The following is a 23,152-nucleotide window of genomic DNA, read 5'->3' as shown; positions in this document are numbered from 1 at the left end:
GGAGGAGGGGTCTGGAGAAGCCGGGGTCGAGCCGCCCGTCTCTGGAGCGCGGCCTCCGGGCGCCCGGGCTGCCTCCTTTGCCCCCTCCTTGCCTGGCATAACGCTTGGCACCGCTTGGCATCGCAGCGGGCGTCCTATGAAGGAGCCCCGGCCGAGGTCTGCTGGGCCGATGGAGGGCGTGGGGGGTCCGGGGGGCTCGGGGGTCTCGGCGCTGGAGAAGAGCGTGGCGGACCTGACGGTGATGGACGTCTACGACATCGCTTCCCTGGTGGGCCAGGAGTTCGAGCGTCTCATCGACCAGCACGGCTGCGAGGCCATCGGGCGGCTGATGCCCAAGGTGGTGCGGGTGCTGGAGATCCTGGAGGTGCTGGTCAGTCGCGACCACATCAGCCCCGAGGTGGAGGAGCTGCGCCTGGAGCTCGACCGGCTCCGCCTGGAGCGCGTCGACCGGCTGGAGAAGGAGAGGAAGCACCAGAAGGTGGGATGGGAAGGGGAGAAGGAGGGAAGGGGAAAGGAAGGGAGGAAGAGGAAAGAAGAGGCAGAAGGGGAAATGGGAGGGAAGAAAGAAGAGAGGGGAAAGGGGGATGGAAGGATAAGAGGGAAGGAGAGGAAGAGGAGAGAAGAGGCAGAAGGGAAAATGAGAGGGAAGAAAGAAGGGGAAAAGGAGAGAGGGAGGGAGAGGAGAAAGGAGGAGAGGAAAGAAGAGGCAGAAGGGAAAATGAGAGGGAAGAAAGAAGGGAAGGGAAAGGGGGATGGAAGGATAAGAGGAAAGGAGTGAAGGAAAGAGAGGAAGAGGAGAGAAGAGGCAGAAGGGAAAATGAGAGGGAAGAAAGAAGGGGAAAAGGAGAGAAGGAGAGGAGAAAGGAGAGGAAGAGGAAAGAAGAGGGAAAATGAGAGAGAAGAAAGAAGGGAGAGGGAAAGGGGTTGGAAGGATAAGAGGAAAGGGGGGAAAGAAGGAGAGGAAGAGGAGAGAAGAGGCAGAAGGGAAATGAGAGGGAAGAAGGGAGAGAAGGAGAAAAAGAGGAGAGGGGAGGCATGAGGAAACATGAGAGGGAAGAAAGAAGGGAGATGAAAAGGGGATGGAAGGATAAGAGGGATGGAGGGAAGGAATGAAAGAAGAGGAAGAAAGAAGGGGGAAAGGAGGAAGGGAGGAAAGGAGAAGGAGGCAGGAGGAAAAATGAGAGGGAAGAGAAAAGGAAGGGTGAAAGGGTATGGAAGGAAAAGGGGAGAAAGGAAAAGGAAGAGAAAAAGTAAGAAAAAATGAAGGAAGGGGACAGATGAAAGGAAAAGAGGAAGGGAAGGGAGGAAGAGGAGAGGAAAAAGTAGAAAAAAGGAAGGGGAAAGAGAGGAGAGGAAGGGAAGGAAGAGGAAAAAGAGGGGAGGAATGGGGAAAAGGGTGGGGAGGGAGGGAAGAAGGAAGGAAAGGAAGAGAAGAGAAAAGCTAGCAGGAAAAAGGAGAGGAGAAAGGCGATGGAAAGAAAAGGAGAGAAAGAGGAAAGAAGGAAGGAACGAAAGATTGCCTCCCAATGCATTTGCAGGTGAGACCTCTCCCTGCTTAGCCAGAGGGATAACAAATGGATGTCTGCAGGATGGCATCATTTGGGCACAGTTAAGCTCCTTTCCACCCTGGACTGGCTCCCACTGGGTTCCCACGCCAGGCAGAGCTATTATTTGCCAGCTACGCCACCCTCGAACCCAGCACCGTCTGCAGCCACTTCCCAGGGATCCTGCTTGTGTGGGGTGTGGGGGGGGATGCTCCTTTTTGTGCATGGAAACCAAGATCCTGGTGTGGCGTGTGGTCCAGCCGCCCTTGGACTGAGAGACCACGAAACAAGATTTGCTAGTTCATTAAAAAAATCAGCTTAATGCCACTTCTTTTTTCCCCCCAACCGGAACATTTTCATAAGCTTGCAAACTGAAGCCTAAATGAGAAATGAATAAAATGCATCCGTCAAGATGCTGAGGAGAGGGTTTTAGCATCACGCCGGAGGTGACATCGCTCTAATTTGCTGGCGTGAAAATGGCTACGGAAGATGCTCACAACCTCTCTGGCGTAGAAGAGAAATTGCTGATGCCTTAAAAGAAAAAAATTAAAAAGGGCGTGACAAATTCAGCTGAAGCTCAGGTTCGGCTGGGCTGAGGGTTGATAGCTCTCCTAACCACTTAAATAAACTTTAGGACTAAACAAAGATTTAGATTGAGACATTTAAACAGCATTCCTGCATCGCGCAGCCCTTTTGACTCTTGAAATTTTCTGTTTTTCAATGTGCCAGAGCTGGTTTACAAACTTGGCAAGCTTTTGTAGCTCGTACTTAAGTTGAGTTGCATCTTAAGGGGACACCAAACCAGCTGGAAAAGATAAAATTATTATTATTATTATACAATTGTATCACAGCGGCCAGTTGTTTCGCCGGATTTGGCATTGGTTGCTAGTCGGGCCCCACCCAGGGGCCTAGGACGTCCTAACGTATTTTCGTAATATGCGTGTAGATCCAAGCAGTGCGGCTTTTTGCATTTGACTGATGGTGATTTTGTCAATTTTTAACTGTTTTAAATGTAATTCCAGTGCTTTTGGAATAGCACCCAGTGTGCCAATTACCACTGGAATTACCACTGCTGGTTTGTGCCATAGTCGTTGAATTTCGATTTTTAAGTCCTGGTATTTTGCGATGTTTTCATGTTCCTTCTCGGCGACCCTGCTATCACCTGGTATTGCGATGTCTATGATTGTGACCTTATTTTTCTCAACCAGTGTGATGTCTGGTGTATTATGCGATAGTATTTTGTCTGTTTGTATGCGAAAATCCCACAAGATCTTGACCGTCTGATTTTCTGTGACTTTTTCAGGCTGATGTTCCCACCAGTTTGTGGCTGTTTTAATATTATAATTTTTGCACAAATTCCAATGGATCATTTGTGCTACTGAATTGTGCCGCAATTTATAATCAGTCTGTGTGATTTTTTTACAGCAGCTGAGTATGTGATCAACAGTTTCATCAGCTTCTTTGCAAAGTCTGCATTTGGCATCATCAGAGGATTTTTCGATTTTGGCCTTAATGGCATTTGTGCAGATAGCTTGTTCTTGCGCAGCCAGGATTAGTGACTCTGTTTCTTTCTTTAATGTACCTGTTGTTAACCATAACCAAGTTTGTTCACTGTCCACTTTATCTTTTATTTTTTTCCAGAAATTGGCCATGTAGTGCTTTGTTCTGTCAACTCTCCATTCTTGATTTTATCACATCTTTTCTGTATTCTTGTTTCGTCTGTTGGGCCTTCAGTAGATTTTTGTTCTTTACTTGGATTAATAGATGTTCTTGACTTTCTTTTAAATAATCAGCCAGTGCATCTTTTTCTTCTTCAACTGTTTGCTTCAAATCAATAACTCCAGAAAAGATCACAGGCTTAATCTTAATCACTTCTGTGAGATACATTTATTGTGTAGCAAAACTTGGACTGTCCTTCTTCCTGTTTGCAAAAATGCAACTAGTACATTTATTTCTCTGGTTTCCCAGTTCCTAATAGTGGTGGGATTTGGCCTGCTCCTCAGGGTGAACTTCTGAATTGGATGGGCCCTGCCTTTGCAACCCTCACTGATTTAAGAGAACAGAATAACAAGACTTGGAAGGGGCCTTGGGGGGTCTTCTAGTCCAGCCCCCTGCTGAAGCAAGAGACCCTTACAGAATAAGAGAGTTGGAAGGGGCTTTGGAGGTCTTCTAGTCCAGCCCCCTTGTCAAGCAAGAGACCCTTACAGAATAACAGAGTTGGAAGGAGCCTTGGAGGTCTTCTAGTCCAGCCCCCTTGTCAAGCAAGACTCTTACAGAATAACAGAGTTGGAAGTGACCTTGGAGGTCTTCTAGTACAGAATAACAGAGTTGGAAGGGGCCTTGGAGGTCTTCTAGTCCAGCCCCCTTGTCAAGCAAGAGACCCTTACAGAATAACACTTGGAAGGGGCCTTGGATGTCTTCTAGTCCAGCCCCCTGCTGGAGCAAAGAGACGCTATATCATTTCAGACAAAGCATTGTCCAATCTCTTCTTCTTAATTTGGAGATCTTCCTTTGATTAACCAAGTGTTTCACGCAAACCCAGATTTGTCTGGAGCTGTAATTGTGTGGGAGCTGAGAAAGGGGCCCTTGGGTGAGAGACGGGTGGGTGGGTGGGTTGGGTTAGCTAGGAACACATGGATTGTGGGAAGGGAGCCAATGCAATGTAATTGAAGGAGGGATGAGCTCAGCCTGGATTCGAAATGTGCCCGGCTTCCCAGCTCACTTCCTGCATGTCACTTTTCCAGGCTGTGGTGGGGGGGAGGAGGAAGGGAGGAAGGGGGGGGAGGAATGGAGAAGGAGGAGGGAAGAAGAGGAGGGAGAGAGAAGGAGGAAGAGGAGGAGAGGGAAAGGAGAAGGAGGAAGGGAGAAGGAGGGAAGAAGAGAAGGAAGAAGAGAGGAAGAGAAAGAGGGGGAAAGGAGGAAGAGGGAGGAAGGGAGAACAGAAGGGAGGAGGAAGGGAGAAGGAGGAGGAGAAGGGAAGGAAAGGGAAGGAAGAGAGAAGGAGGAGGGGGAAAGCAGGAGGAGGGAGAGGGAACTGAAGGAGCAAAGGAGGAGGAGGAAGACGGAAGGTAGAAAAAGAGGAGGAGGAGGAGAGGAAAGGGAGAGGGAGGAGGGAGAAGGAGGAGGGGGAAAGCAGGAGGAGGAGGAGGGAAGGACGAGGAGGAAGGGGGGAGGTGGAGGGGAAAAGGAGGAAGAGGGAGGAGGAAAGAAGGAAGAGGAGAGGGGAAGAAGGGAGGAGGAGGAGAAAAGGGAAGGAGGAGGAGAAGGAAGGGAGGAGGCAGAGGGGAAAAGGAGGGAGAGGAGGAGGAAAGAAGGAACAGGAGAGGGAAAGAAGGGAGAAGGAGGAGAAAGAGGGAGGAGGAAGGAAGGGGGGAGGTGGAGGGGAAAAGGAGGAAGAGGAGGAGGAAAGAAGGAAGAGGAGGGGGGAAGAAGGGAGGGGGAGGAGAAAGAAGGGAGGGGGAGGAGGAGGAGAGTCTGGTGGGAGAAAGAGAGAAGTACCCCTCCCCCCTTTTCACGTGGACTTCTTCCCTGCCAAGGGAGTGGAAAAACAGATTCCTTGGCCTGTCGCCCCCTGCGGCAAGGACATCATCTCAGGAAGTTCGGAAGGGGAGGGGAAAAATTGTTGTGGGATGGGATCTCACCCTCTCCCCCCCACCCTCTCAAAATCAGAGGAAGTGGGAGGAGGGAAGTGACAACAATGGGTACAGAAAGTCCTCGATTTACGACCAGCAGAATCCCCACTGCTAAGCAAGGCAGTTGTTAAAGGAGACTTAGAGGCCTAGAGACCAAAAATGAAGATCTCTTCATTTGAAATATATATTTTTTTTAATTGTAAAGAAAAAGGACATCTTAGCATCCCATACAATCCACGAAGGTGTCACAGGATGTCATACAAACCTTTACTGGTCTTCTCCAACCTTTGGTGCATTTCTCCTCCAGCTTTTAGTGTTCTTCACCAACCTTTGGTGGTCTTTTCCAACCTCTGGAGGTCTTCTCCAACCTTTGGTAGTCTTCTCCTCCAACCTTTACTGGTCTTCTCCAACCTTTGGTGCATGTCTTCCCCAGCTTTTAGTGTTCTTCACCAACCTTTGGTGTTCTCCTCCAACCTTTCTCCGGGGCAGGGAGCACCTCCATGGGGAAAGACCTTGAAAAGGCTGGTCTTCACTTACCAAGGCTGATAAGCTGGGGGTTTCTGATCCTGCAGGAGCTGGAACTGGTGGAGGATGTTTGGCGAGGAGAAGCCCAGGACCTCCTCACCCAGATTGCCCAGCTTCAAGAGGAGAACAAGCAGCTGATGACCAACCTCACCAACAAGGATGTGAACTTCTCGGAGGAAGAATTCCAGAAGCACGAAGGCAAGTGTCGAGGAAAGAGGGGCAAGATTCCTGGAGCATGCCTGGAGTGCTTTTTGGACCCCCCCCCAAAAAACCCCCCTGTCAAAATGACTTTGCAGAATTCAGCGATGCAAGAGGGCGGGCTTCACTTCAGGGGAAGGTCCCCACCCCATTGGGCTTCGACAGGGAGTCCTCGGCTTAGTGGCCAGTTGCTTAGCAACCATTCCAAGTTGTGACTTGGAACGGTCCTTAGGTTTTAATGTTCGATTTGAAGATATTTATGTTTTAATTGTATATGGATAGACATAGATTTATGACTCTAAGGTGCCTCTAAGCTTTGGTAAGATGGGTGGCCAATAATTCTTTCTTTCTTTCTTTCTTTCTTTCTTTCTATCTATCTATCTATCTCTTTTATCTATGTATATCTGTCTTCATCTATCTATCTATCTCTATCTTTTATCTATGTCTATCTGTCTTCATCTATCTATCTATCTATCTATCTATCTATCTATCTATCTATCTATCTATCTATCTATCTATCTATCTAACTTTTATCTGTCTCTCTCTCTCATCTATCTCTATTTATCTATCTATCTATCTATCTATCTATCTATCTATCTATCTATCTATCTATCTATCTATCTATCATTTATCTGTCTCTGTGTTTGTCTGTCTCTCTCATCTATCTATCTATCTATCTATCTATCTATCTATCTATCTATCATTTATTTGTCTGTCTGTCTCTCATCTATCTATTTATCTATCTATCTATCTATCTATCTTTTATCTATGTCAGTCTGTCTTCATCTATCTATCTATCTCTATCTTTTATCTATGTCTGTCTGTCTTCATCTATCTATCTATCTATCTTTTATCTGTCTCTCTCTCATCTCTCTCTCTGTCTATCTATCATTTATCTGTCTCTGTCTGTTTGTCTGTCTCTCCTATATCTATCTATCTATCTATCTATCTATCTATCTATCTATCTATCTATCTATCTATCTTATCTATCATTTATCTGTCTCTGTCTGTCTCTCTCTCTCATCTATCTATCTATCTATCTATCTATCTATCTATCTATCTATCTATCATTTATCTGTCTGCCTCTCTCTCTCATCTATCTATCTATCTATCATTTATCTGTCTGCCTCTCTCTCTCATCTCTCTCTCTCTCTCTCTCTTATCTATCAATCTATCTATCTTTTATATCTATCTATCTATCTATCTATCTATCATCTTATATCTATCTACCTATGTCACACACAAACACACACACACACACAACTTTACAACACATTTTGCAAGGGCTCTACTACTTAAGGGGGGTCAATGATGAAGGTTATTTGATGATGAGGAGGATTGTTTTGTTTTTTTTAAACCATATACCAGGGATGTCAGAAAGAGAGAGGCAAGTGATGAAAAAGCTGAAGGAAGTGGTTGACAAACAGCGGGATGAAATCCGGGCGAAGGACAGAGAACTGGGACTTAAAAACGAAGACGTAGAAGCAGTGAGTTGTTGTTGTTTTTTTGTCGTCCTCTGCTCTCTCAGAAACTTTGTTCAAGGAATTGCCAAATGCTTTCTTTTTTCCTTTTTCTTTGAAAGCAGATTCCTAGACTTGGATTCCAGAAATAAAATCTCCATGTTGAGGTGGAGAATGTCTCCATCAAGTATCATAATTCTGTAAACTCCTAATTTTTTCTTTTTTTCTTTTCCTTCCTTCCTTCCTTCCTTCCTTCCTTCCTTCCTTCCTTCCTTCCTTCCCTCCCTCCTTCCTTCCTTGCTTCCCTCCCTCCCTCCCTCCCTCCCCTTCCTTACATCCAAGCATCCTTCCTTCCTTTCATCCTCCCTCCCTCCCTTGTCTAGTTCAGTGTTTATTTCCAAACCTGGTCATCTTTCAGACTTGTGGACTTCAACTCCCAGAATTCCCCAGCCAGCATGGAGAATTCTGGGAGTTGAAGTCCACACTTCTTCAGCTTCTCCAAGTTGAGAGACCGTGGATTCGTTTCTAAAATGCGTTATTCATCAGACTAATCCTGATTGGACGTGAAATGAAATCCTTTATTTTTTAAAACACCTCCTTAACGGGAGATGCACTAGCCAATTAATATCCATAGATTTCCTGTCTCATTGGCAGCCGGGAAATCCACCTTGCCCTCCCTCTCTTCCCGTAATTCCTTCAACAATCCGTTTCCCTGCTCTGTACCTCCGAATAAAAAGCGATTGGACAATCGGGGGGACTTGGAAGTAGCGGGGCCTTATCGGTGGTGTCCCTCCGCTTCCCCATCATTTCCCCTTTTTCTTCTTCTCCGTAGCTCCAGCAGCAGCAAAACAGGTTGATGAAGATAAATCATGATCTGCGGCACCGGATTACGGTCGTGGAAGCTCAGGGGAAGGGCTTGATTGAGCAGAAAGTAGAGCTGGAAGCCTATTTGCAAACCAAAGAGCAAGAGATGACGGCGTTGAGAGCGGAGCTGGGGAAAATGAGGGAGAAACTCCAAGGGGAACCGAGTCACAACGGAGAAGCGGCACAGGTGAGTGGGGAATTTTGGGTAGCTTTTTTGAAAAAAAATTTGCTTGGGGTGTTTGGTTCTGATTTGATAAACGTTGCCTTAAATCTTGCCTGTTTGGAAATGAGAGGACTACAATTCCCAGAATTCCTCAGCCAACCTGCTAAGGACGACGGGACTTCAATTCCCAGAATTCCTCAGCCAGCCTGCTAAGGACGACGGGACTTCAATTCCCAGAATTCCTCAGCCAGCCTGCTAAGGACGACGGCCCAGAATTCCTCAGCCAGCCTGCTAAGGACGACGGGACTTCAATTCCCAGAATTCCTCAGCCAGCCTGCTAAGGACGACGGGACTTCAATTCCCAGAATTCCTCAGCCAGCCTGCTAAGGACGACGGGACTTCAATTCCCAGAATTCCTCAGCCAGCCTGCTAAGGACGACGGGACTTCAATTCCCAGAATTCCTCAGCCAGCCTGCTAAGGACGACGGGACTTCAATTCCCAGAATTCCTCAGCCAGCCTGCTAAGGACGATGGGACTTCAATTCCCAGAATTCCTCAGCCAGCCTGTTAAAGACGATGGGACTTCAATTCCCAGAATTCCTCAGCCGGCCTGCTAAGGACGACGGGACTTCAATTCCCAGAATTCCTCAGCCAACCTGCTAAGGATGACGGGACTTCAATTCCCAGAATTCCTCAGCCGGCCTGCTAAGGTCGACGGGACTTCAATTCCCAGAATTCCTCAGCCAACCTGCTAAGGTCGACGGGACTTCAATTCCCAGAATTCCTCAGCCAGCCTGCTAAGGATGACAGGACTTCAATTCCCAGAATTCCTCAGCCAACCTGCTAAGGACGACGGGACTTCAATTCCCAGAATTCCTCAGCAGCCTGCTAAGGACGACGGGACTTCAATTCCCAGAATTCCTCTGCCAACCTGCTAAGGACGACGGGACTTCAATTCCCAGAATTCCCCAGCCATCCTACACACATATTAAACTTGCCCACAGGTTAAGGAACACTGATTTAAAGCATTAGTCAAACTTAACTCACTGATGTTCCCGCAACCATAGAGTATCTTCTCTAGAGAAGCCATGTGCTGGGGAATTCTGGGAGTTGGAAGTCCACGTATCTTTACAATGTTGGGGAATGCGGATTTACAGGGAGGCCAACGGTTGTGATTTTCTCGTAAACTATCAAATTTCTGTGATTTTCTTGCAAACCATCGTCCCCTTAGCTGCTACATGAATTCCTCAACTCAGGGATTTCCTGGTGGTCTCCCATCCAAATTGATTTTGCTAGGGTTGTTTTTTTTTAAGATTAGCCAAGGACGATTGGTTCATGCCCTCCCCAAGAACTGATGACCCTTAACTATGAATAAGTTTACTAACCTATTCTATTCTATTCTATTCTACTCTACTCTATATCCCTCTTCTATTCTACTCTATTATACTGTTCTATTCTATATTCTATTCTATTCTGCTCTACTCCTATTCTTTTCTATTCTATATATTCTATTCTATTCTATTTATCTCTATTCTATATCTCTATTCTATTCTACTCTACTCTACTCTACTCTTCTATTCTATTGTATTCTATTCTACTCTACTACTGTTCTATTCTATATGCCTATCCTATCCTATTCTATTCCATTCTATATCCCTATTCTATTCTACTCTACTCTACTATTCTATTCTATATTCTATTCTACTCTACTCCTATTCTACTCTATTTATCTCTATTCTATTCTATATCTCTATTCTATTCTACTCTACTCTACTATTCTATTCTATTCTACTCCTATTCTATTCTATATCCCTATTCTATTATACATCCCTATTCTATTCTATATTCTATTCTAATTCTATTCTATTCTATATCTATTCCCCTTCGGGGAAAAGGGCGGCATATAAATGTAATAAATCCAAATCCAATCTCTATTCTATATCCCTATTCCATGCTATTATATATCCCTATTCTATTCTATTTATCTCTATTCTATTCTATATCCCTTTTCCATGCTATTCTATTCTATATCCCTATTCTATTCTACTCTACTCTTCTATTCTATTTTACTCTACTTTTATTCTATTCTATATCCCTATTCTCTTCTATATACCTATTCTATTCTATATCCCTACTCTACTCTACCCTACCCTACTCTTATATTCTATTCTATATTCTATTCTATATCCCTATTCTATTCTATTCTATTCTATTTATCTTTATTCTATTCTATATCCCCATTCCATGCTATTCTATTCTATTCTATATCCCTATTCTATTCTATTTATCCCTATTTTATTCTACTCTACTTATTCTGCTCCTATCCTATCCTATCTTATCCTATCCTATCCTATCCTATCCTATTGTATCACAGTTCCCTGCTGCGTTCTCTGCTCCCTCTCTCAGCAAAACTAGAGAGGTCTGGGTTCGAAGTCCCCCACTCGGAGAACCTTTAGCCTAAAATAGCAAGGGAGAGCGGCAAATTATTTTACTCTTTTCAATTCGAGGCGTTCCTTTATCTCTTAGAGCGAAGGGCCGAAGGGAGGCAAGGATTTATTTTAAGATCCCCCTTGGCTGCGTTTCAGTGATTTAAATGGAACAAGCCTTCACGGCTAGGATCGTTTTGAGTTCTCCTTCCCTCCCACCGGTCCTCTTTGCAGTACGGATCTAATTTTTAACTCCAGGAGTTCACTTGAGAGAACTCAACCTCCATGTTCAGGGTCTGCAATCCTGGCTGGTTTCTCTTTTTTTTTTTAACCTCAGAAAAGTCAAAACGTTTGCGGAAAATGCAGGAAGTCCTCAACTTAACGACCGGAACGGAATTTCCCTGGCTAAAAATAAAATAAAATAAAATAAAGGCGGTTGCTCAAGGAATTGCACCTGATTTTATGACCTTTTGTTGTTGTTGCCACGGTCGTTAAGCGAATCGCTACGGTCATTAAGTGAATCCTGCAGCTGTTAAGCGAGTCCTGGACTTTTTGCTTGCGGGGAGCTTGGCTAGGAAGGTCGCAAATAGGGATCACCCCCCCTCTCTCTCAGACACACACACACAAACACACCAAATACACAACCCTTGTCAATAAATGCCTCTTGTCAAAACACCCGAGTTTTGACACCCGTGATTATGGGAATGTTGTGACGGTCGAAAGCGCGGGGACCTGGTCATAAGTCCCTGTTTTCATTTGTACACCATTGTGGTTCAAACACAGAAGACCCACTTCTCTCTATCGCTTCTCAAGACCAATTTTTGCCACCGAAAACACCAACCTGCAGATTTTCCAACCAGATTTGAAAAGTTTTCGCCTTCCGTGTTTTCCTTGAATTTTCTCCCCCCTTTTTTTTTTCATAAAGAGTCTGGCTGTGGGGCGGGGGGGGAGAGAAGAAATTTGAGCAGGCGAGAGGATTTGACCATGAGGACTAGGAGCTTGGTTTTTCAAAACCGAGGGAAAACAAAAGATGTTGTAGGTATCCCAAAATTCTAGATTGGGTGGAAACAGAAAGATGCTTTGTCCAGATTTGCCAGGATCCGCTTAGGTGGACATGGCGCGAGGGGCCAAGTACGCGGAGTCCCAGTTTTTGGTGTTTTTTTCGACTGCGACGCAAAACTCACAACTGCTTCTTTTATTGTGTGATCTGGAAAAAAAGGCTCCCATTCTTTGGTTTTAATGAGATCGCTGACTTTGCCAGGAACGCACAATTGTTCCTTGTGTTCATTGGGGAGTTGGCGTTGCAGCCACCGAGATACATCTATAGAATAGGCACGGATCTCTAAAAATATAATATAAGCGGATAATTTATCATCATTGCCAAGGATTAATTGCGGCGTATTTGACTTCGGGGACAGGTTTTTGCAAAACAATGGGGGATGCGTTTCAAAGGGAGATGTAGAAATATCTATTTCTGTTCTTCCGGGTTTTTTTTTCCATTTCCTTTCTCCCCCCCCCCCCCCCTTCCCTCTTTATTTTTTCTCCGGCAAAATCCGGAATGGATCCTTCTTAAATTGGAATTAAGAATAATCTTATTTCTTCCAGCCAACTCCAGGCAGCTGTTTATAGTCTCAGCAGATGACAGCCTTTAGCTGTTGTAGTTTGGACCCAGGCATTTAAACAAAGAGAGGCCTGATTGGCGTGTGGATAGAAGACCACACAGAGACATTCTAGAGCTATAGATTAAACTAAGAGATTGGGGGGAAAAAATATTCCTGGGAGATACTGTATAGGCAAATAGTGAAGCTCATTCACCAGTATTTAATTAATTAAATTACAGGTAGTCCTCATTTAGCGAAAATTGGGATCTGACAGCAGATTCGGAGAGCGAGGAGGGTTGGGGAGGAACCTGGGCCAGTCCTGGAGTCTGGGGAAGGCTCTGATGAGGGCTCTGTGTCGGAGGCAGAGAGAGGGCCAGGGCTGTCTGACAGTTACCAGCTGCCTTCGGAGTCAGATATCAGCGAGGCAGAAGAACAGGTGGAGCCTGTTCCCAGTGTGCGTATGCGCAGAGCGGCCAGACGAAGGGAACAGCTAAAGAACAGGGTTTGACTTGGGAGTAAGGCCACAGATGGGCAGTGAATGACCCCTCCCAGAGGGAATAAAAGAGGAGCGAAAGGGGAGTGGAGTTTGCAGGAGACAATTAGTTTGTTTCATTGGTTCGGGGCGGTTCCACCACAAAACCACGTTCAACTAAATTGCGCTCGACAAAACTGCGTAGCTGACGTCATCAACAGGGCGACAACAGCGCGGAGACAGAAGCACGCTGTAAACGCTAAACCTAAAATTAACCCCTAAACCTAAACCTAACCCCCCTAAACCTAATCCTAAACCTAACCCTTAACCTAACCCTTAACCTAATTCTAACCCTTAACCTAACCCTAACCCTAACCCTAACCCTTAACCTAACCCTAAACCTAACCCTAAACCTAACCCTTACCTTAAGTTGAATCGGCTTGCTTTCAAAGCGCTATTTAAAGCGCCCTTCTTTCTCCGCGCTGGCTGTTGTCGCCCTGTTGATGCCGTCAGCGATGCGGTTTAATCAGGCGCGGCTTAGTCGAGCGCGGTTTTGACGGGTCACGGTTTGGGACTCTCCGAGGCTCCATGCCAGGTTCTGCAGATCTCCGCCTGGCAGCTCTCCAAGCCAGATGACGTCTGTGACCGTAAATCCTCCCTCGAAAGACTTTGCTGGAGGTGAAGGAGCAGAATTCACAGTACATTAATAAAAGTGTTGTTGTTTTTTTGTTGGGACAAGGAGTTTGCTTCCTGCTCTCGGGAAGCCCAGGTCAGAACAGGCCCCAGGAAACTTTGCCATTCTCCTGAAAACATCTCTTAAACTCCAGTCTGAATGAAATTAAATCCTAAATATTAACCTTGCAGCCGGAAGAGCCCAAGAACGCCGAGGAATTCCTCTCGGAAGCGGAGAAGACTGCTTTGGATTTGAAAGACCCCAATCGGCCCAGATTCACCCTACAAGAGCTGCGGGACGTCCTACACGAGAGGAACGAGCTGAAATCCAAGGTCTTTCTTCTTCAAGAGGAGCTTCTGTATTACAAGAGGTGAGATGTTTTTCCTCCTCTTTCCCTGCTCGATCCGGACCCCAAGCGAGGTTTGTTCTCTATAACAGTGTTTCTCAACCTTGGCAACTTGAAGATGTCCGGACTTCAACTCCCAGAATTCCCCAGCCAGCGAATGCTGGCTGGGGAATTCTGGGAATTGAAGTCCAGACATCTTCAAGTTGACAAGGTTGAGAAACACTGTCCTAACCACTGCTGGGGAATTCTGGGAATTGAAGTCCAGACATCTTCAAGTTGATAAGGTTGAGAAACACTGTCCTAACCACTGCTGGGGAATTCTGGGAGTTGAAGTCCAGACATCTTCAAGTTGCCAAGGTTGTGAAACACTGCTCTATAAGACAATCAGGGAATCTGACTGTCATCCTATATTTTTTGAGGGTGGGGGGGGGCAGTTTCCAGTGGAAACCAGCTTAAATTGGAAGAGCTGCAAGGACAACAGGGTGGATGATATTCAAGAACACGTTTTCTCAACGATGGCGACTTTAAGATGGGTGGACTTCAAATCCCAGCATTCCCCAGCCAGCAAGGGGGATTCTGGGAGTCAAAAATCCACTGGTCTTAAGCATGCTGGGAGTTGAAGTCTCCCTATTTTAACCATGCGGGCTGGGGATTTCTGGGAGTTGAAGTGCTCTGTGTTAAGCATGCTGGCTGGGGAATTCTGGGAGTTGAGGTCTCCTTATCTTAAGCATACTGGCTGGGGAATTCTGGGAGTTGAAGTCCCCCTAACTTAAGCATGCAGACTGTGGGATTCTGGGAGTTGAAGTCCCAATAACCTAAGCATACTGGGTGGGGAATTCTGGGAGTTGAAATCCCCCTAACTTAAGCATGCAGACTGCGGGATTCTGGGTGTTTAAGTCCCAATAACTTAAGCATGCAAGCTGGGGAATTCTGGGAATTGAGGTCTTATCCTAAGCATACTGGCTGGGGAATTCTGGGAGTTGAAGTCTCCTTATCTTAAGGATGCTGGCTGGGGAATTCTGGGAGTTTAAGTTCCAATAACTTAAACATGCAGGCTGGGGGATTCTGGTAGTTGAAGTCCCCCTAACTTAAGCATGCAGACTGGGGGATTCTGGGTGTTTAAGTCCCAATAACTTAAGCATGCAAGCTGGGGAATTCTGGGAATTGAAGTCTTATCCTAAGCATACTGGCTGGGGAATTCTGGGAGTTGAAGTCTCCTTATCTTAAGGATGCTGGCTGGGGAATTCTGGGGGTTGAAGTGCATCTGTCTCAAGCATGCAGGCTGGGGGATTCTGGGAGTTTAAGTTTCAATAACTTAAGCATGCAGGCTGGGGGATTCTGGGAGTTGAAGTCTTATCCTAAGCATACTGGCTGGGGAATTCTGGGAGTTGAAGACCCACTAACTTAAGCATGCAGACTGGGGGATTCTGGGTGTTTAAGTCTCCTTATCTTAAGGATGCTGGCTGGGGAATTCTGGGAGTTGAAGTCTCCTTATCTTAAGGATGCTGGCTGGGGAATTCTGGGAGTTGAAGTTCCAATAACTTAAGCAAGCAGACTGGGGGATTCTGGGAGTTTAAGTCCCCCTATCTTAAAGCCGCGCAGGTTGAGGAATGCACATGTAGATTCAGACTCCAGACTTCCTTTCCAATGAACAGCAACCAATGTTAGATCAACTATTCAAGATTAAAGCTTTCTCTCACCACGCATTAGGGCACAAAATAACCCCCGGCCAATTTGTGTTCTTTTTATTCCTCTGCTCCTTCAAACTCTCAATTCTCCATTTCTTTGTTGATGAGAATTTCGGAGGCTGCCCAACTCCCAAACTGTTGGGGACTCCGGGGAGCAGACATCCTAAATATTCCTAATATCGAGCTGTGTTTTTTCCCTCCCCTCCTGCTTTTAAAGCGACGAATTGGATGAAGAGACCCGATCAGCTCAGCCACCAGCCATCCTTAATTCCAAACCGTTGACTCCGCAAGAATCTGGCATCAAAAGGCTGTAAGTAGAATTTTTGTGGGATTTTTTCTGGGCTGTTGGTTTTTTCAATCGAGGCAGATAAATCATTGTGCTCAAGATGACACTTAGAATACTTGATGGGTGCTTCAAAAACAAAGCGGCTGTCTTTATGGATGCATTTGCAGGAGTCCTACGGGATCGGACGGCATATAAATGTTATTAAACTTAACATTTCCATACCGTCGCTTGTTTTTCTCCCTTTCTCAAAGAAGAGTTGCGGCTTTGTTAAAAAGTTTGATTTCTTGAAACCTGCGGTAGTTTTTGGCTCACTCCTGGTTAAGACCACAGCAGTTATACCCAAAATCCACACCCACGTATCCGTATCCGTCTTGGATCCACTTGCAAACCAAAGGCATTTTTTCCTCTCTTTGTCTGGAGAAAACGCTTTTCCCCCTTACTTTTCCCCCCCCAAAAAATGTTAAATTTTAAACTGGCTTGGGATAAAAAAAACGTGCTCATCGTCTGACAAAAAAATAAAATAAAGAGGAATAAAATATAAAAATAATCATTCAAAGTAATTTAAAAAAAAAGAAAACCGAAAATTAATAAAACTCAAAGGATAGACTCAATGGACCATAAGGTCCTTCCTGCTATCGGTTTTCTGTTTCTAAAATAATTGATCCTGATGGAATAAATCTGTCACTGTTGTGGCCTAAAATAATTGATCCTGATGGAATAAATCTGTCACTATTGTGGCCTGCCGGCAGAGCTGGCAGTAGATTCGGACAGTGAGGAGGGTTGGGGAGGAACCTGGGCCAGTCCTGGAGTCTGGGGGAGGCTCTGATGATGAGGGCTCTGTGTCGGAGGCGGAGAGGGGGCCAGGGCCGTCCGACAGTTATCAGCTGCCTTCGGAGTCAGACATCAGTGGGGCAGAAGAACAGTTGGAGCCTGTTCCCATGCGCAGAGTGGCTAGATGAAGGGAAGAGCTAAAGAACGGGGGTCGACTTGGGAGTAAGGCCACAGGTGGACGGTGAATGGCCCCTCCCAGAGGGAATAAAAGAGGAGCGACAGGGGAGTGGAGTTTGCAGGAGACCATTAGTTCCCTTCATTGGCTTGTGACTCTCCGAGGCTCCTTGCCAAGTTTTGCAGATCTCCGCCTGGCAGCTCTCCAAGCCAGATAAGGTCTGTGACCGTAAATCCTCCCTTGAAAGACTTTGCTGGAGGTGAATGAGCAGAATTCACAGTCAATTAATAAAAGGTTTTTTTTTTGGCGGGACAAGGAGTTTGCTTCCGGCTCTCGGGAAGCCTCGGTCACAACAGTCACCTCCGAACAAATTTGATGACTGATGCTCATATGCAGCCTTCCCTTCCCCTTTTCCAGTTAATGCTTTTCCATCGTCAATTGCAAATAAAGAGAGTCGTATCTTGCGAACAACAGCCGGAGAGTGGTGGTGGTGGTGGTGTGGGGGAACTGAGGATTTATTTGGATTTTCTTTTAAATCCTCCTCTCCCTCCAGCTTCTCTTTGCTCTCCTCTCTTCGTTGCAAATACGACGGGTTTTCGGAGCCAGAAAGGCTGGAAAATACCTTGTGATTTCTATGCAACGTGCAGGATTTATTGGGATTTTTCCTTGAAACGCTGCTGTCTGCCCAGCTTCTCGTCTCGTTGCAAAGAGGATTCTTTTTTTTAAAGTGAGAAAGTGCTCGCGGCTTGCATGCCACGCGCAACCAGCCCGGTGGCGTCATCGCAACCTGCTGGGGGAGCACAATACAGACAGCTGGGCGTGTTGTTTTCGCAGCTCTAAGAATAGCCGTTGAGCTGGGCAACGTTTCAAAGCGGCCTTTTGTGCCCGAGTGGGAAAACAGAAGAGAATTTGCTGATATCAGCTTTGTTCGTCGTTTGGAGATCCAAAAAGCGCGAAGCAGTGGGGCAGACGGCGGGCCAGTTTGGCAGGCTGTTTTTTTTAAAATATATATATATTTTCTTCCTTTCTGCTGGGGCACGAGAGGTAGTCCTCGGCTTACGGCCACAACTTGGCCCGGCGCCTCTGTGGCCCGAGCGAGGCGTTCGTCGAAGCGAGTTTCGCCTCATCTGGCGAACGTTTGGACCGCAGGGGATTAAGGGAATCGCTGCCGTTGGGACGCGAGTCACATGGTAGCTAAGCGAATTGGGCTTCCCCGATTAGCCACTGAGCCACCATGTCCGAAATTTTACCAAGTTGTCTAGGTTGAGAAAAAGCGCTAAGCCCCATCATTCACTGGGCTTGCAAGTTAAGCCATCAAACCTGGCTTCTATTGTTTTGAGTAACCCAGGCTGAACTTAGCTAATTACGGCTCCTTTTTGCAAGCCTCGGATTCCTTTCTCTCTCTCTCTCTCTCTCTGTGTCTCTCTCTGTGTGTGTGTCTCTCTCTCTCTCTGTGTCTCTCTGTCTCTCTCTCTGTCTCTCTCTATTTGTCTCTCTGTCTCTCTCTCTGTCTCTCTCTCTGTCTCTCTCTGTCTCTCTCTCTCTGTCTCTCTCTCTGTGTCTCTCTGTCTCTGTGTGTCTCTCTCTCTGTCTCTCTCTATTTGTCTCTCTGTCTCTCTGTCTCTCTCTCTCTCTCTGTCTCTATTTGTCTCTCTGTCTCTCTCTGTCTCTCTGTGTCTGTTTGTCTCTGTCTCTCTCTGTTTGTCTCTCTGTCTCTATTCGTCTCTCTCTCTTTGCCTCTTTCTCTCTCTCTGTCTCTCTCTCTCTGTCTGTCTCTCTGTCTCTCTTTCTTTCTGTCTCTCTGTCTCTCTCTCTCGGTCTCTGTTTATCTCTCTGTCTCTCTGTGTGTCTCTGTTTGTTTCTCTGTCTCTCTTTCTGTCTCTCTCTGTCTGTCTGTCTGTCTCTCTCTCTGTCTGTTTATCTCTTTCTGTGTGTGTGTGTCTCTGTTTGTCTGTCTCTCTCTTTCTGTGTGTCTCTCTCTGTGTCTCTCTCTCTGTCTCTGTTTGTCTCTCTTTCTCTCTCTCTCTCTTTCTCTCTGTCTCTCTGTCTGTCTGTCTCTCTTTCTCTGTTTGTCTCTTTCTCTCTCTGTCTCTTTTTCTCTGTCTCTCTCTGTCTGTCTCTTTCTGTCTCTCTCTCTCTCTGTCTCTCTCTGTTTGTCTCTCTCTGTTTGTCTCTGTATCTCTATTTCTCTCTCTCTATTTGTCTCTCTGTCTCTTTCTCTCTGTGTTTCTGTCTCTCTTTGTCTGTTTGTCTGTCTCTGTCCCTTTTTCTCTCTGTCTCTCTCTCTGTCTGTTTGTCTCTGTCTGTCTGTCTCTGTCTCTCCCTCCCTCTCCTTATCTCTTTTCATTGCCGTGTTTGAACACCGTAATCTCCTTTTCTCCCTCCAGCCCTCTGATCTCATCTGTCTGTTCCTTTCCTAACCAGGATCTTTACCGCCGTTATGCCCATGGTTGCTGCCGGATTGATCCCGGACGATCCCACATTGCAGCCAATCAGAAGACTTATGTCTCTTGTAGGGACTCTGGATTTTGAATGTTTTTGTTTTTATATCCCTTTTCCCCGCCTTCGCTATATAGTTCGTATGTCCCCACCCCGTTTTTTTTGCATGTCGTTTAATCCCCCCCCCTCTAACTCCCGCTGTGTTCTTGTTGGCTGACTGTGGGATCGTAGAAAAACCCCAACCCCCAAATGAGAAAAATGGGGGGGCTAAGAACACTCGTGGGGTGCCAGGTGTGGCCCTTGTGGGAATATTTTTAATTGCACTTCTGTCTCGATTGCAACAACTTCGGTGTTGGAGACAATAACTTGCAAGAATTTGCCCATCCTCCTGTCTATTTGGTGCTCCGAGAATTTCCCGGGCCCTTCTATCTACCTTCTACAGGTAACCCTTGACTTACGACCATTCATTTAGCGTACAACGGGGCTGAAAAAACAACGCCCTCGCACTTACAGCATCCCTGCAGATCCTGTGATTGCAACCGGCATGTACTGTATTTACGACGACCCTCACGGGAGTGGGCATTGTACAACTTTCCCAGCTGGTTTCCAACAAGCAAAATTAGGGCAGAATCCGGGCAAGGAAGCTCACGAACAGCGATCCCGCGTCTCGCTTAACCACCGAAGCCAAAAGGTCGTAAAATTGGGTCCCATGTCTTTAACGACCGCAGTGCTTAGAGGTGAATTCTCTGCACCAAATTGGCGTCCTAAGTGACGGGCTAACCCGTATAAGGGTTTTCCAGCCTCCTTCATATTATCTGATTTGGCTTCTCCAAGAAAACGGCATATCTATATCTATTTTTCTCAGTAGTTTGAATGTTTATATAAACATTCCTGGATGTTTAAAATACCTTTAAATCTTCTGTGACGTTCGCGGGATGCTCAGCCCATGACCGAGAGTCCTTCCGAGGTGGCGCAGTGGGTAGGGTGCAGTACTGCAGGCCACTTCAGCTGACTGTTATCTGCAGTTCCGCGGTTCTAATCTCACCGGCTCAAGGTTGACTCAGCCTTCCATCCTTCCGAGGTGGGTAAAATGAGGACCCGGATTGTTGTTGGGGGCAATATGCTGACTCTGTAAACCGCTTAGAGAGGGCTGAAAGCCCTATGAAGCGGTATATAAGTCTAACTGCTATTGCTATTGCTATTCCATGTGTTTGTGATTTAGGCCAATTCCTCTAATTAACGTATTTTTCGGAGTATAAGACGTACCAAAGTTTTGAAGAGGCAAATTAAAAAAAACCTTTTTGCGCTCTGCAAACCTTCCAAAAACGGGCTGTTTTTTTCGCAAGGGCATGAATAGCCCTTAGGGGGCTTGCAGAGGGCTCAGGGTTGACTCAGCCTTCCATCCTTCCGAGGTGGGTGAAATGAGGACCCAGACTGTTGGGGGCGATATGCTGACTGTAAACCGCTTAGAGAGGGCTGAAAGCCCTATGAAGCGGTATATAAGTCTAACTGCTATTGCTATTAGGAAGCTTATAGAGTGCTCCTGGGGGCTGGGGGGGGGCAAAATTGAGCAAAAAATAGCCCATTTTCCGCTCATTTCTGCCCCCCCCCCAAGCCCCCAGGAGCACTCTGAAAGCCTCCTAAAGGCTCTGCACGGCATTTTGGTGAAGGCGGCAGGGTTTCAGGAGGCACAAAAATGCTGTATTCAGTGTATAAGACGCACCCAGATTTTCAGCCTCTTTTTCGAGGGGTTAAAGCTGCGTCTTAATACTCCGAAAAATACGGTGTATTAATACATCAGCCGTATTAACGGTTCCTGTGGATTAATGCCGCTTTTCCATCCCGCCTACTCACAGACAGTGGCTCTGTTTTTAGTTTTAATTGCGTTCCCGAATTAGCCGCAGACAGAAGGCGCTTATGCGCTATGGACGGAGCTGATATGTTAAGTCTCATCAGCTCCGTCCAGTTTCAGTCTCCCAAGCAGCTCCGTTAAGCAAGCAGGACTCAAACTCAAGAATTCAGCCGCGTTTGGAGGATTCAGAGGGGTTTAGATTGTGTTGTCGTTAATTATAGGGCAACGATAACATTTCGATAACAAGAACATTGGAGAAAAGACCAATCTCCGTCTCCGTATCATCCCGAGAAGCACTTCAATTAGTAGGATATTTAAGGGAATAAAAATTAATCTATGTTTTTTTCCCCTCTTTCTCGGCTAGTTTTTCTCAACCTGGGGAACTTTTAAGGTGTCTGGGTTTTATTACCCAGTTAGGAAAGCAGTTTTAAGATGCCTGGACTTCAACTCCCAGAATTCCTCAGTTAGAAAAGGAATATTAAGATGTCTGGACTTCAACTCCCAGAATTCCTCAGTTAGAAAAGAAATATTAGAATTCCTCAGTTAGAAAAGGAATATTAAGATGGCTGGACTTCAACTCCCAGAATTCCTCAGTTAGAAAAGAAATATTAAGATGGCTGGACTTCAACTCCCAGAATTCCTCAGTTAGAAAAGGAATATTAAGATGTCTGGACTTCAACTCCCAGAATTCCTCAGTTAGAAAAGGAATATTAAGATGGCTGGACTTCAACTCCCAGAACTCCTCAGTTAGAAAAGGAATATTAAGATGTCTGGACTTCAACTCCCAGAATTCCTCAGTTAGGAAAGAAATATTAAGATGTCTGGACTTCAACTCCCAGAATTCCTCAGTTAGAAAAGGAATATTAATATGGCTGGACTTCAACTCCCAGAATTCCCTAGCCAATATCTTAAGATATCTGAACTACAACTCCCAGAACCCCCCAGCCAGCATCTTAGGTTGTCTGAACTTCAGCTCCCAGAATCCCCCAGTTAGAAAAGCAATATTAAGATGGCTGGACTTCAACTCCCAGAATTCCCCAGCCAGCATCTTAGGATGCGTGGACTTCAACTCCCAGAACCCCGCAGTCCGTTCTGGGAGTTGAAATCCGCACATCTTAAGGTTGCCACACTGGCTGGGGAATTCTGGGAGTTGAAGTCCACGTGTCTTAAGGTTGCCACGCTGATGTGCGTTCAAACAGTCACTAAGCGGACTTTTGTTACGTCGAGGGACACCCGTTCCAAGAGGTTTTTTTTAACCAGGTCTGCAGGCTATTTCCCCCACCTCACCCCTGTTAAAATAAAACCCGGTTACAGAGCTTGCTATAATCCCACCGCCCCGTAAACGGCCCTGGGATGTTTCCCGTTTCTAACCCACGTTATCGTCTTCTTGTTTCGTGCCAGATTTAGCTTCTTCTCCCGCGACAAGAGACGCCTGCAAGCCGCCCAGCGAAACACCTCCTTCCACGGCTCCTTCGGCGAATGGGCCGACAGGAATAAAGACGACGTTTACACCGAACAAGGCTTAGAAGCTCTGCAGCACCTGTGACCCGAACCCAGAACTCTCGCTTCCGCCGGGGCGCCAAATGCAGAAACGTGGAAGCCCACGCGCGGGGAACGGTGCCCGTCCGCCTAACCACCCATCTTCCAGGTCTTAGGCGGTTTTCAGCTCAGGGGGGTGGGGGAGATGCATTACACCAGAATTGGCGCACCAGATTCGTCCTGCAAGCGGGAAGCAAATTGGGGGGGATTCCTGCAAACCGGCACCGCAACCCGGCCATCGTTTCGACTTCTTCTGACTTGTGGGTGAATGTCCCCTCACCAATGCTTCCTTTTGTCCACCCCACTGCTCTCCAAATTTTTTAAAAAAAATAGGATCTGGGCCATTCCTGAAGAAATGCCCTGCTAAGGACCGATGACCGTTGTTCCAGGCACGCATTTAAAGGGCATTTATATATATATATATATATGTATATCAGTGGTGGGATTCAGCCGGTTCGCACCGATCCGAGAGAACCGGTTGGTAACTTTCTAAGCAGT

The 23,152-nt window shown here is 46.3% G+C and overlaps 1 protein-coding gene across 1 annotated transcript; it reads left to right on the top strand.

Moving 5' to 3' along the window:
* On the top strand, positions 1–22,991 carry RILPL1 (Rab interacting lysosomal protein like 1). Its single transcript, XM_087705537.1, has 7 exons — positions 1–478; positions 5,749–5,899; positions 7,268–7,386; positions 8,192–8,410; positions 13,750–13,928; positions 15,810–15,902; positions 22,517–22,991. Exons 1-7 carry the CDS (start codon positions 137–139, stop codon positions 22,659–22,661), a joined length of 1,248 nt encoding a protein of 415 aa, XP_087561663.1. The 5' UTR covers positions 1–136; the 3' UTR covers positions 22,662–22,991.
* The last annotated feature ends 161 nt before the right edge of the window (positions 22,992–23,152 follow it).

The sequence above is a fragment of the Thamnophis sirtalis genome, unplaced genomic scaffold (genome assembly GCF_051295495.1).
Source record: "Thamnophis sirtalis isolate CommonGarterSnake01/CBP01778 unplaced genomic scaffold, rThaSir2_p1.2 scaffold_2, whole genome shotgun sequence".
Classification (NCBI taxonomy): domain Eukaryota; kingdom Metazoa; phylum Chordata; class Lepidosauria; order Squamata; family Natricidae; genus Thamnophis; species Thamnophis sirtalis.
This window is presented reverse-complemented; position numbering and strand designations above follow the sequence as displayed.